Source organism: Candoia aspera, chromosome 2 (genome assembly GCF_035149785.1).
Source record: "Candoia aspera isolate rCanAsp1 chromosome 2, rCanAsp1.hap2, whole genome shotgun sequence".
Lineage (NCBI taxonomy): Eukaryota > Metazoa > Chordata > Lepidosauria > Squamata > Boidae > Candoia > Candoia aspera.
The window spans coordinates 3,711,909-3,726,961 of record NC_086154.1 but is presented as its reverse complement, the minus strand read 5'-3'; the positions used below and the strand labels follow the sequence as shown (position 1 = coordinate 3,726,961).

Here is a 15,053-nt window from a genome sequence, read left to right as displayed (position 1 = left end):
CCGGGCTTAAAGATAACTGATTTATTTAAGAAATAGTATGCAAATACAGAGAAAGCTGAGAATGAGCAAAAGTATGCGAAATACAAACCAAATACCCTTGCTTCAAACCCAATCCCACCCCTCGCCCCAGCATAGCAACCACCCCCTCCCAGGTGTTAGCAACCGTCCCACATCGGCCTGGGAAAGTAACCTTGAATACATGTCATAACCCAAACACACATTCCTGCAGAGCAGCGTGGAGATTACAGCCCGGCACGGCTGAAATTTCCCTCCCCGCAAATGACCGACACAGAACAGGAAAGTGACATGAGAAATGTTACGATGGATTCAAACCATTGAAATGAGGAACATGACAGATAACCTGGCCCCTAGTCCTGAAGGGCCTTATGAGTCATTACTAGCACCTTGAATTGAATCCAGAAGCGTACTGGTAACCAAAGCACCTCACAGAACAGATGTGTAATGTATGCTGAGGGAGGAAGGCATAAAATCTAGGAAAAGTTTCCTTAGGTCAGGGGAAGATTTCAATGAATTTAAAAGTAGAGTGGACCTATGGAAAGCTACACAGAACCAACACTGGATGGTACCAGCAGAGGAGCTGGCACCTGGGTTCGGCAAAAGTTGGGAAGTATGCAATTCCTTGAACAGACTGCGCGCAGGCATAACAAGACCCAGAGATACTCTGAGCAAAGGGGACTGTCCGGTGGCCTCTGCCCTTTGTGACTTTGGAGGCATGCAAACAACAACACGTATGTACACTTGCCCTTTGTGCCCTGATCAATGCACATTTAAGGACCTCATGACAGCGTGACAGAACACAATTACTGTTGCCAGTTCCTGGGCCAGATCTGTTTAACTTTTATATATATTTACTTTTATATTTTATATTTTAAATTCTATGTTTTACAGTGTGCTTTATTTTAATTGCTTCTGACATAAATAAATAAATAAAAATGGAGGAAGGCACAAAGCTGCCTCCACCACTGTGTTCTGTGCCACCTGTACTTTCTGGATGCTTTTCAAGGGAAGCCCCTTGTAAAGCACATTGCAGTAGTCCATTTGAGAGGTGGCCAAAGCATGATTTACTGGGAATGATGGGTAAATAGACAACTCACTAAGGGAAACAATCTTTGCTCACCTTGAGAACAACTATAAGTGCTTTGCTCTATTAGCACATTCTGCTCTACAAATTTTGCTTCAAATGAAAGATGGCTCAATTGACAAACAAAGGAAACCCCCAACCTTGCTCAAGAAAGATGGTTTCTTTCCTTCTTCCAGAGATTTTTTCCACTTTCCATTCTTGCAGTCCAAGTTCTAACCTGGCCTCAACCTGCTTAGCTTCCCAGCCCGGAGAAAGTTGGCCATGTGCAGCCTCTTGTGGAGAACTTTCACCATTTGGTGTCTCCAATCCAACTGAGACTTTAGAGCAGGAGAAGAGGAATCAAAGGGGTTGTTAGTCAAGGAATGGAGACCCACTCTGGGCAAAGGCAGATCTGTGAGCAGAAGGGCAACCTAGTAGGTGGAGGGGTCAAAGGTTTTCACTGCCTAATGTAACCATAAGCACAACACACATTGTTCGACTGGGTGGGACAGGTTTGGGTGGGACATGGTGGTGCTCCTGTTGGCAAAGAAAGTCAAAGAGGAAAGACGCACAAGCAAAACAGTTCATTTATCAAGAAAGCATTATTAGAAGATAAAGAAACAGTATTTGATGGAATGGGAGAAAGAATGGTTCTACAGTGAAGACAATAAAAGATTATCTGCCATGTCTTCAGCCATGGAGCTTTCCCGTTCTCACCACCTCTCCTTCTTGGCCTTGTAGATCTGGATAAAGAGGCTGCATTTAAGGCCCAGGCCACAGCCCAGATTTCTTTGTCAATGAAATAGCCGTGCAGAGACAGGATCCGATCGGCCACCTGTTGGGGCACAGCCTCCAGCTTCTCCCTCTCTCTGCACCGTCTCCAGACTTTCACAGAAAAGGCATCTTTGGTGTAGGAGCACACAAATGATTTATCTGCAAAATGTGTCATGGACGAGTAAAAATGCATAAATGAATCATAATTTGCCATTTTATTTGGCTTCATAAGAAAAGAGAAAAAGCTATGGATGAACTGAATGGGGAACTCATTATTTATCAAATAAATGGTAAATTCCCAGAGGACTGTGGTCATCAGGACTTTTCCTGTAACAGGTTCCTCAAAGCATTCAACTACTTTATGTACAATTAATACCCCTATATTGATCCACTCAGGCTCTGCACCATAAAGAAAGACATTTGCTTGTTTGCAATTTTCATATGTTCAGGATCTATCACCACTTTCTCCTTTACATCACCTCTACGAACTGCAACTGAGTTAACTCACAGGTGACCAAGATGAGGATGGAACCTTGAAAGTTAAGCCTGGGAGAATTTGGCTCCCAATAGTTCCAATGAATTCTATTTAGAAAAGGGCAGGATAAAGGGAGACATGAGCATGGACATGGGGAATTACACATTGGCATGGATTAGTTGGCCTTTCTCCAAGGGGGTGTTGGCTATTTGTCTCTAGGTCGCTGAGGATCCTTTCCTGAGACGAGTAAGAGATGATCCTTTCTTGTTTGTGAGTCTGGAGCTAACCAGCATGGCATATATTGAATATCTAAATATGGGGGGAGATGGGCAGTGATAAATTTGGTAAATAAATGAATAAATAAATAAATAAATGGCATTAATTAGCAAAATCTTTGGAGCATGCACTAGCCTGGAAGCTCCTGACACAAAATGTCACACATGCACACTAATTCTATGCACACAACAGGAAAGAGAATACAGGAATCATAATATATGATGATTTGAAAAAAACAGGGCTTATTCTTTTGCGGTTTGTTTGTTTTATTTGTTTAGGAACATTGACCTATCAAATACAGTTACTCAGACTTACTAAGTGACATTTGGGGGTTACTTTTCAATCTTGCATTCAGATCTGGTCTAATCAAAACAATGCATGATTCAGAGATGATGGTGCAGCCCGCTAGGCCAGCACCGGAGGCCAAGTTTGAGAAGACCTGTGCAGCCTTCTGACCATGTGATTCTGTAGAATATGGCCACACAGCCTCCATTGCACCGTAGGAATTTCCCCAGGCTGTGAGTACATCTCAGAGTCAGGGATGGAGGGACAAGTCCCCCAAAACTTTGGATGACAAATTGGACACCAGAGCAAGAGAGGATGAGGGAGTTGGCCAAGCAGCAGAGCCTTCATTGCATTGTAAGTTGATCTCTCCAGGTTGAGGTTCAAGTCAGAGTCCGGGAATAGTGCAGACATGCCCAGCCAGATGCCATATCTGACCATTTGGAGACAAGAGCAAGGAAGGATGGTGACTGATGAACAGGAAGGAGGACAAGAAGGAACGCAGGAGGGAGAGAAGGAGGATGAAGGAGAGGTCCCAGTTGTTGGCTTTGATGATTGGCATTTCTTGGAATTTAATGAAGATCCCCAAAAAGGCAATGAGAGCCAGGATGATCCCCAGATTTTCTTGATCTGATAGGAAAGTTCCAAAATCCTCTTGAGAAAATTCTCTTACACTAACCCAAAGCATTCATATACTCAGAAGCAACTATGAAAGTGAATTTCATATTTATTAAAAGCGATGCTTTATTTCTATCAAGAATTGAAAAAAACAGGAACTCCTCTTTTCTTTTTAGTTATTTTAAGAAACTTCGAAAGATCAAAGCCTCTTAGAATGATTAATTGACGATTATAGAAAACCCACTTTTCTATATTATTTTGACATCACGTGTTCTTTTGTATTCAGATCTGGTCTTAGCAGGATGATGAAACACTTGGGGATGAAGATGCAGCCCAGCAGGCCAGCACTGGAGGCCAAGATGGAGAAGACCTGCACGGCCACCATGTACTTGCCCTTAGTGCTCAGGTAGGTGGGCACAAAGGAGAGCCAGACACTGCAGAAGACCAGCATGCTGAAAGTGATCAGCTTGGCTTCGTTGAAGGCCCCAGGCAGATTCCTGGCCAGGAAAGCCACCGTGAAGCAGACAGCAGCCAGGAAGCCCATGTAGCCAAGAGCTCCATAAAACATGGCGACAGAACCCTCATTGCATTGCAGGATGATCTCTCCAGGCTGGGAGTGCATGTCAGAGTCAGAGAATGGGGGAGAAGTGCCCAACCAGATGCTGCAGAGGACAACTTGGACACCTAAGCAGGAAAGGATTATGGAGTTGGCCAAGCTCTTCCCCAGCCATCTCTGCACTTTATTCCCTGGTTTTGTAGCCAAGAAGGCTAACACCACTGTTACTGTTTTGGCCAAGACTGAAGAGACAGCAAGTGAGAAAACAATGCTGAAGGCTGTTTGTCGGAGAAGGCAGGTGGCTCTCCTTGGTTGGCCAATGAAGAGGAAGGAGGTCAAGAAGGAAAGCAGAAGTGATACAAGGAGGATATAGGAGAGATCCCGATTGTTGGCTTTGACAATCGGAGTTTCCTGGAATTTAATGAACACTCCCAAGACAAATCCTGTGGTGTTGGACAAGAACAAGGCAATGGAAGCCAGGATGATCCCCAACTGTTCTTGATAGGATAGGAAGGTTTTAATCTTGGAGATACAGTGATCTTGATGGATGTTTGGATGCTGATCTTCTGGACATTTGCTGCATTTTTCTGAATCTGAAAAGTGGAAGAATAAGATCTCCTATAAGCCCCATATTTCACCTTGGATGAAATTGGAAATAGTATAGCCAACTCTGTTTGGAAGAAGTCAGCGTGCAGTCAGAAGGAGGACCTCAAGAGATGGGAGCTCCCTTGCAATGTTCAAGAAGACGCTGGGCTGCCATCTGTTGAAGATCCTTTAATTTGCCTTTCTGGAATGAGCAGGTGATTGGACGTGGGCTCAATTGTCGCTTCCAGGTCTGATTCTTCGAAAAGAGCATCAATTTCTCTGATAAAGTCAGCCAGTTTTTTTGTTCAGGTGAGTTTAAAAAAAAAAAAAAAAAGATTTGTTCAGCTTTTTCCTAGAGATGGCAACTTTTATTTCTGTGGCTACCATAGGTAGCTTCCCTCTTTTCTCCACCCACGCATTCCTAGACCAGAAGAACCAATTGCTTCCCTTTCCCTACAGGAAGACTTTGACCCTAGAAATTCTCTATAATCAGAGAAATGGGGAATTATCAAATTGAAATATTAAAGGTGTGTATATAAGATGAAGAGCAACAGAAGCCATCTCCTTTCTAATGTTGAAAACCCAAGCTTACCATGCTTAGCAATATTTGTTTACTATTATATACCTCCTTTATTATTAAAGGAGGTATATAATAGTAAACAAAACCAAGCTTAAAAATGCCTACTAAAAGACCCTTTCATGACAAATGTCAGGGTCTATGGTCTTCCCCAAAGTCTTCCCCTTTTCTCTGGTGTCACCCACCTTCCATGGTGGAGATGGTTCCTTCTGGACAAGGCAGACAATCATAGCAGCAGATGGGCCTCCCTTCCTGAGCCACCTTCCTAAATCCAGGCTGACAGCTTTCCACACACCTGGAAGGAGGCAGGGGCTGAGCACAGAGAGGAGGAACAACCAGAAAAAATATTTATTTATTTATATAGTTAGTTACTTAGTTAGTTAGTTAGTTAGTTAGTTAGTTATCAATCAATCAAATTTGTCACCACCCATCTCCTCCCACCAGGATGGTGATTGAATAAATTCAAAAAATGATTTATGAATTTATTTCCAGAAAGGGGTGAAGGTAGATTGGTTACCTCCAGTTGTAGACTTAGGTAAAGGAAAAGGTTTCCCTTGACGTAAAGTCCAGTCGTGTCCGACTCTAGGGGGCGATGCTCATCTCCGTTTCTAAGCCTTAGAGCCGGCGTTGTCATAGACACTTCCGGGTCATGTGGCCAGCATGACGACACGGAACGCCGTTACCTTCCCGCCGAAGCGGTACCTATTGATCTACTCACATTTGCATGTTTTCGAACTGCTAGGTGAGCAGGAGCTGGGATTAACAGTGGGAGCTCACCCTGCTGCGTGGTTTCGAACCGCTGACCTTCCGATCGACAGCTCAGCGGTTTAACCTGCAGTGCCACCATGTCCCTCTCAGTTCTAGACTTAGGCTTTGCTAAATTCCAGGAGACCATTAAAAATATGTCTGCAGTTTGCTTTCCTGTTTGTCTTCTCTTTAATTTTTTTTCTGCAGATTCTAAATTTACATACTAAATAACTGAAGGGCAGTGTGGTGGGTTCTTTCCTTCGGTGAAAACAGTCATGTTGCTCCCATGGCTCAAATCTACCTCCCTCTGCACAGGACTAATAAGCAGTCTACTTGAACAGTTAAGAATATATTGGACATCTGGCAAAAGAGCATGTTGCCTCTCTTGGAGAACAGAGGTAACATTCAAAACCACTCCCTGTCCCAAGAGAGCAACTTCTTGGTAAGAGCTTTAAAAAGAGTGAAATAAAGACTTCCCCCACCTTGTTCAGCTCTTCCATCGCTGCAGTAGCGTTCTGGTGGATCCTCAACTTGAAATCCAGGGACCCCTGTCTTTCTAGAGTCCCAAACTTCACTCTGTTAAAGGACCTATGGCTGACAACCAGCCAGTTCACAATGTCCATGTCTGCTGCCAGGTCCCCATTCTCATCCAAAAAGACCCCTTCTATGGAATTATTGTAAAACTGAGGATTTTGAAGGAAGGGATGAAGCTGGAATGGAAGAGAAAATGGATGTATTCAGATAGGGCATCCCAACTTTTATGGCAATACTGTTTTTTGTGTGTTGTGATGGGGACTGAAAATTTCTCTCTCTCTCTCTCTCTCCATGTAAAACCAAGATTTCAAATTCATTTTCTTACTTTTCCCTGAGAATATCTATAGAGATTTGAATCTTAGCACCAACTAATTTACTGTTTAACTGTATATGGTGTGGACTAACACGGTGAGATATGAAAGAGAGAAAATTGGGTGGGGTTTCAGGGTTTGGTTACCGTCACCTACAATAAGAAAGGAGCACTCCTGGAATCACTGAGGTATCTTTTTCTTGACCCGCTCTACTTGAAAGAGCTGACATCCATCTTAAAAACCAGTCCAAGTGTTTCTCTGACCTTTACACTAAACAAGATTAAGGAGGTGACATTTTATTTATTCATTTACTTATTTATATTTCGAATTTTGTCATCACCCATCTCACTCAAAAAGCTAATTATGATTATAATTATTTAATTCATATATTTATATTTGTAATTATGTAATTATAATTACTTAATTAATTTTGGGTTGATTAATTATAATAATATAATTTATACATTTTAAATTTATATCTTAAATCTCCTTCTATCTCTGGAGTGTATAATTCCCTGTATAAAGGTGTGTTCCTTCCTTCACCTCTAAACATCTCTATTGCTCACTGTTGTGTTTGCTAAACCAACAGGTTTATGTAGCAAAGGACATCTGTGGAAGATTATCTTGCCCAAACCATGAAATCTTCCTGGGCCATTTCCTTGGTTAGTCAAGCCAAAGGACCAATATATGGATGTCCAGCCTCTAAACTGGTGTGAGTCCAGAGCTGGTAACGAACTGGGGTTTCAAGAAGCCAAGGATTACTGTGAGGGACCCAGGCAAAGATCACTGACAAGGAGGTTCAGAGAAGACTTCCTGTCCCATCAGTATTGGAGGATCCATCTAATACTGACCCTTGAGGGCCAGAACTGTGAGTGGAAGCAGCCTAACATGCAAATAATGGCGCTTCTTTTTCTCCCCCCTGGCCTCTCTTTCTCCAACTTGGAAAGATTATTTCTATTTCACTTAAAATAGCCAAGTAACTCCCTCTTAGCAGATGTGTGAGTGTGTACATGTAATTTGTGTTGGGTGTGAATGCAACATCGTGTACATTTATCTTCCGCACTGCTGTGCCAGGAAGCTTCCAATATCCTGCTGTGCTGTCCTGTGCCAAGAGTCCCTCTTTAACTCTTTCCGCCTTTTCCTGCAGCTGAACACGGTGTAAAGTGATCACTCCTGAAAACTCCCCATGTCCTCTGAACTCCTTGCCTTTCTCTCCTTGAATTGAGTAAGGGGGTAAATCATTCAGGAAAATCAATTGAGCTCTATCTGATTGCCTTTTAGTAAACCTCGAATGTTCTAAAAAAATTCACATAAACTTGTAATTGCTTTATTATTTGACTGCCCACAATCACATTAGCCTCAGATATTAGTTTAAAAATTATACTGATTGGTTATTAATTATTCTCTTGGTTTTGATATTCTGCAAATAAAAAAGCACATTTCATAACCTAGAAAATTGGTGTTCTCTGGGCTCCCAGTTACAATAATCACCATAAAGCATTTACAGAGACGGTTCAAGTGGCAGCCATTGTTGAAGAAAGCACGTAATCTCAACTAACCATCTTCCAAGCAGGAGTAGGGATTTGGACACACACTCACACTGCAGGGAGAACACACAGCACTACATCTGCAGTGAGCCAAATAGATCCGCCCTTGATACAGAAAAGTCCGTCTGCTTCATCTGCCACTTCCACACTTAGCCAAGGTGCTGTAGTGGTTACAGCATGGCTTAGAACTGGGGAGACCAAAGATTCATTCCTCCTCAAGGACGCTCGCTGGGGAGTCTGTGCCAACTGCTTCCTCTGTAGTCAGCTTATGTTTCCCTCAGGGTTGTTCTCTGAGAAACAGTGGAGGAACTACTACATGGAAGCCACCTTGAGCCTGGAGAAAAGATGAACTTGGAGGGCAAATTGTAAGAACCTAAAGAAGAAGTATGTTGCGCTTAATCACACTGGAAGAATCTTGTCCTTTTAAACCAGAATGAAACCCGGTGCCCCCCATGGACACAACATTGTTCCATGTCTCTAGAGCTTTTTGGGTAAAAAGGCAGCTCACTATGAGTAACAATCTTTGCTCACCTTGGGAACAACTATAAGAGCTTATGCTTTACTGGCATATTCTGCTCTACAAGTTCTGTTTGAAATGAAAGATGGGTTTTCAGACAAAGAAAGAAAACCCAGAAGAAAGATGGTTTCTTCCCTTCCAGATTTTTTTCACTTTCCATTCTTCCAGTGCAAGTTCTAACCTGGCCTCAACCTGCTTAGCTTCCCAGCCCAGAGAAATTTGGCTATGTGCCGCCTCTTGTGCTTCAGCAAAGGATCGTTACCTTGCCGTGGTGCTGGAGATTGAGCACCTCAGTGATGCCATGAGCTAAACCGTGAAGGGCCACCCAAGAGGGGAAGGTCATGACAGAGAGGTCAGACTAAATGCGATCCCTGGGGAAGGCAATGGCAACCCACCCCAGTATTCTTGCCGTGAAAACTAAATGGATCAGTACAACCAGAGATATGTCGGTATACCATCGGAAGGTGAGACCCCCAGGTCGGAAGATGGTCAAAATGCTACTGGGGAGGAACAGAGGATGAGCTCAACTAGCCCCAGACGTGATGACGCAGCTGGCTCAAAGCCGAAAGGACGGCTAGCGGCCGACAGTGCTGGTGGTGAACGGCGAATCGGATGTTCTAAGGATCAACACACCATCGGAACCTGGAATGTAAGATCTATGAGCCAGGGCAAATTGGATGTGGTTATTGGTGAGATGTCAAGATTAAAGATAGACATTTTGGGAGTCAGTGAACTGAAATGGACTGGAATGGGCCACTTCACATCAAATGACCACCAGATCTACTACTGTGGACAAGAGGACCACAGAAGAAATGGAGTAGCCTTCATAATTAATAGTAAAGGGGCTAAAGCAGTGCTTGGATACAATCCAAAAAACGACAGAATGATCTCAATTTGAATTCAGGGCAAACCATCAAACATCATAGTGATCCAAATATATGCCCCAACCACAGATGCTGAAGAAGCTGAAGTAGAACAGTTCTATGAGAATTTGCAGCACCTACTGGACAATACGCCTAAAAGAGACATTATTTTCATCACAGGAGACTGGAATGCTAAGGTGGGCAGTCAAATGATACCTGGAGTTACAGGTAAGCATGGCCTGGGAGAACAAAACGAAGCAGGACATAGGCCGATAGAATGCTGCCAAGACAACTCACTCTGCATAACAAACACTCTCTTCCAACAACCTAAGAGACGGCTTTATACATGGACTTCACCAGATGTACAAGCTGGATTTAGAAAAGGCAGAGGAACTAGGGACCAAATTACCAATATCCGCTGGATAATGGAAAAGCCAGGGAGTTTCAGAAAAACATCTATTTCTGTTTTATTGACTATTCTAAAGCCTTTGACTGTGTGGACCATAACAAATTGTGGCAAGTTCTTAGTGGTATGGGGATACCAAGTCATCTTGTATGCCTCCTGAAGAATCTGTATAACGACCAAGTAGCAACAGTAAGAACAGACCATGGAACAACGGACTGGTTTAAAATTGGGAAAGGAGTACGGTAGGGCTGTATCCTCTCACCCTACCTATTCAACCTGTATGCAGAACACATCAGGTGACATGCTGGGCTTGAGGAATCCAAGGCTGGAGTTAAAATCGCTGGAAGAAACATTAACAATCTCAGATATGCAGATGATACCACTTTGATGGCTGAAAGTGAAGAGGAACTGAGGAGCCTTATGATGAAGGTGAAAGAAGAAAGTGCAAAAGCTGGCTTGCAGCTAAACCTCAAAAAAACCAAGATTATGGCAACCAGCTTGATTGATCACTGGCAAATAGAGGGAGAAAATGTAGAAGCAGTGAAAGACTTTGTATTTCTAGGTGTGAAGATTACTGCAGTTGCTGACTGCAGTCAGGAAATCAGAAGACGCTTAATCCTTGGGAGAAGAGCAATGACAAATCTCGATAAAATAAGTTAAGAGCACAGACATCACACTGACAACAAAGGTCCGCATAGTTAAAGCAATGGTGTTCCCTGTAGTAACATATGGCTGCGAGAGCTGGACCATAAGGAAGGCTGAGAGAAGGAAGATCGATGCTTTTGAACTGTGGTGTTGGAGGAAAATTCTGAGAGTGCCTTGGACTGCAAGAAGATCCAACCAGTCCATCCTCCAGGAAATAAAGCCAGACTGCTCACTTGAGGGAATGATATTAAAGGCAAAACTGAAATACTTTGGCCACATAATGAGAAGACAGGACACCCTGGAGAAGGTGCTGATGCTAGGGAGAGTGGAAGGCAAAAGGAAGAGGGGCCGACCAAGGGCAAGGTGGATGGATGATATTCTAGAGGTGACGGACTCGTCCCTGGGGGAGCTGGGGGTGTTGACAACCGACAGGAAGCTCTGGCGTGGGCTGGTCCATGAAGTCACAAAGAGTCGGAAGCAACTAAACAAATTAACAACAACAGCCTCTTGTAAGATCTTTCACAATTTGGTGTCTCCAGTCCAACTGAGACTTTAAAGCAGGGGAAGAGGAATAAAAGGGGTTGTTAGTCAAGGAATGGAGACACACTATGGGCAAAGGCAGATCTGTGAGCAGAAGGGCAGCCTAGTAGGTGGAGGGATCAAAGGTTTTCACTGCCTAATGTAACCATAAGCACAACACACATTGTTAGAGACTGGATGGGACAGGTTTGGGTGGGACATGGTTGGTGGTGCTCCTGCTTGCAAAGAAAAAATCAAAGAAGAAAGACACACAAGCAAAACAATTCATTTATCAAGAAAGCATTATTAGAAGATAAAGTAATAGTATTTGATGGAATGAGAGAAAGGATGGTTCAACAGTGAAGACAATAAAGAATTACCTGCCATGCCTTCAGCCTTGGGGTTTTCAAGTTCCTACCATCTTTCATCCTTGTCCTTTTAGATCTGGATAAAAAGGCTGCATTTAAGGCCTGGGCCACAGCCCAGATTACTTTGTAAATGAAATAGCCATCCAGAGACAGGATCCGATCGACCACCAGCTGGGGCACAGCCTCCAGATTCTCCCTCTCTCTGCACCGTCTCCAGACTTTCACCGAAAAGGCATCTTTGGTGTATGAGCACACAAATGATTTCTTTGCAAAACGTATCATGGAAGAGTAAAAATGCGTAAATGCATCATAGTTTGCCATTTTCTTTGGCTTAATAGAAAGAGAGAAAAAGCTATGGATGAATTGAAAAGGAAACTCATTGTTTATCAAATAAATGGTAAAGTCCCAGAGGACTGTGGTCATCAGGACTTTTCCTGTAACAGGTTCCTCAAAGCATTCAACTACTTTATGTACAATTAATACCCCTAATTTGATCCACTCAGGCTCTGCACCATAAAGAAAGACATTTACTTGTTTCCAATTTTTGTATGGTTCAAAATGGATCTCCATTTTCTCCATAACGGTGGAAAAGGCTTGTGATAAAACTGGACAAATGCCATTCTTGATCAGCATGGAAGTCAGTGTCCTCATGAACCTCTCCCCCTGGTCAGTGTCTGGAGCAATCAGACCAACCAAGGTCCACCTGAAATGGAGGACCAGCTTGACCATCCCTGGGTACTGGAATCCTTCAGCAGGGAGCATCGGGTAGAAGAAAGGAAAGTGAGTTTTATCAGTCAGAACCTGGGAAACAAAACTGTAACTGATCTGAAAGGAAAGAAATAAGATGGCATTTTATTTGATATGCATAACATCCAAAATTTGAGATAATAATTCTGTCCCTGATAGTTCCACTCCTTACAGTGAAGGCTTCTCTACTCACCCTTTGCTTCATGCATTACTTCCCTTCCCCTTTGCTTTTTCAGTGGAGAATTTTCCTATCACCAGAACTTGAAGGTTCCCCATTCTGGATTGGGAACGTGGTAGCAGGGGATATATCTGCTTGAACCCTTCCTTCCCATGGATAACCTGTACCTTTATCATTATTTCTTCCAAGCTGCATAAAAAAGCTCTGTCCTTCACTTACAACACAGGAACTCTGATTGAAAGTAGTGTAACAAAATATTCTCAAAGAAGACATACCTGAGGGACTTTATAGGTGCCCAACATGGTCAAAATCTGGATGGAGATGCCAGTCTCTTCTCCTTCAAGAACAGCCACTGTGTTTCTCTGCCTTCCACAGCTGTAGTTGGGAACATTTGCCTCTCCATCTGAAAGCAGGTCCAGCAGAGCATCCAAAGTCTTTTCTGTATTAAAATAATTTTCATAAATGTTGTAACCCAGAGTGATGTTGGATAAGAGATGAGAATCCTGGTTGATCTCCTGCATGGCAAAAAGGAAGGACAGCCTTTTCCAGTATTCCGTTGCTGAAATCCTGCAGGTGTAAATACATTAGAAGGTAATCAGCGTAAGGAACATATTTTAGCCTATTTTTAGAATAATACTTCTGATTCATTTAAGCCCAAAGGTTTCTCTGAATGGAGTACAGGATTCCACCATACACAAACCAAAATTAGCATAAAAATAATAAAATTAATTATTAATTTACATTAATAAAATATTAGCATATTATTATTAGACTGCAGTTAGAAGTTTGACTTACTGTATATTTCATTATCAAATATAAAATCATTAAAGCAAAAATTTAGAAAGGTAACGTCTAACTTATATCTAAAACATTATAGGTTTTGGGTATCTGGCATCAATTTAAAATGGGAATAACAGAGATCGGGGGACTCTAAGACTTAATCTGATCTCAGATCCTTTCTATATTATCAGTGAATATTGGTAGAGAAAATTGATTGTGGAGGTTATCTCGTTTTCAATGCAGGAAAAAAAAAATATAGAGAATTCCTGCCTTTTTGTGTCCATGTTGATCCCTTTATGGGCCAAGGGGAAGGTGGAAGGGAGGACCTCTCCAAGGATGGAAGGGAGGAACTATCCAAGGATATGCACTATCTAAGGGAAGTGGACGTTTATTCTTCAGAGCCAAGAAAAACAGAGGATGCCTACTTGACGATACATGATGAGTTTTGCACTCACCAGCTGCAGGGTATAAAATCCAAAAAGACAAAATAGGAGAGGAAGAGAGGAAAAGTAGTAGATCAAAGGGACAATGTCTGGCAAGATAGGAGGGCTGGAAATTTTAAAATCAGTCTGCCATGAAGTGGACTTACGTGAATAGTACAGTTGAAGGACTTGTGTTGAAGCTTAATGCTTGAAATGTGATCTTGGTTGCAGAGACTATCCCACCAATCGTAAATGCTCCTGGTTTGAAATGATTCTGTGGATCCACCTCCTCAATCTTCCGAGGCAGGAGGCATTTGGCTCTGTGCATCCCACAGGTTCTCTGGGGCCAAAAAAGCAGCACAAGGAGAAGTAACAGCAACATGATTTTTTGTGGTCCTCAGTGGGCCTCCTGTACTGTGCCTGCCTTTGGCCAAGAACAAGAAGAAAACAGCAGCACAAGCAGCACCGTGACTGGAGGTGGAAGAAACCAAAGCCTTCTTCCAAGTCAGATGTTTCAGGCCCTTTCCTAATCCAGAGCCAGTCTAGCCAAGACTTCACAACTGAGGGGGAGGGAGGTAAATGCACCCCCACCTGCCTTACCACCTCCCTAGGATTTTGTCCTCTCCAGAGCCATTTATGCTTCCTCTGTCTCTGACGTAGACATCACCCAGCTTTGCTTCTGCGTCTGATCTTGACTTCAAAACATGTTTTGTGTCCTATCTTCAGCTGGACCGCAGGAGAGTCTCAAGGCACTTAGCAGAAAGGCAACAAGGAAATCACTGTGATTTGGATAATTGCAAGGAGGAGAAACATCACCTCTATGAACTGCAACTGAGTTAACTCACAGGTGACCAAGATGAGGATGGAACCTTGAAAGTTAAGCCTGGAGAATTTGGCCCCCAATAGTTCCAATGAATTCTATTTAGAAAAGGGCAGGATAAAGGGAGACATGAGCATGGACATGGGGAATTACACATTGGCATGGATTAGTTGGCCTTTCCCCAAGGGGATGTTGGCTATTTGTCTCTAGGTTGCTGTGGATCCTTTCCTGAGACGAGCAAGAGATGGCCCTTTCTTGTTTGTGAGTCTGGAGCTAACCAGCATTGCATATATTGAATATCAAAATATGGGGGGAGATGGGCAGTGATAAATTTGGTGAATGAATGAATGAATGAATGAATAGATAGATAGATAGATAGATAGATAGATAGATAGATAGATGGCATTTATTGGCAAAATATTTGC

The 15,053-nt window shown here is 42.8% G+C and overlaps 1 protein-coding gene across 1 annotated transcript; it reads right to left on the bottom strand.

Moving 5' to 3' along the window:
* Positions 1-2,488: 2,488 nt before the first annotated feature.
* On the bottom strand, positions 2,489-13,127 carry LOC134488827 (vomeronasal type-2 receptor 26-like). Its single transcript, XM_063291163.1, has 5 exons — positions 12,882-13,127; positions 6,454-6,681; positions 5,410-5,536; positions 3,775-4,655; positions 2,489-2,518 (listed from the first exon to the last, which is right to left on the bottom strand). Exons 1-5 carry the CDS (start codon positions 13,125-13,127, stop codon positions 2,489-2,491), a joined length of 1,512 nt encoding a protein of 503 aa, XP_063147233.1.
* Positions 13,128-15,053: the final 1,926 nt, after the last annotated feature.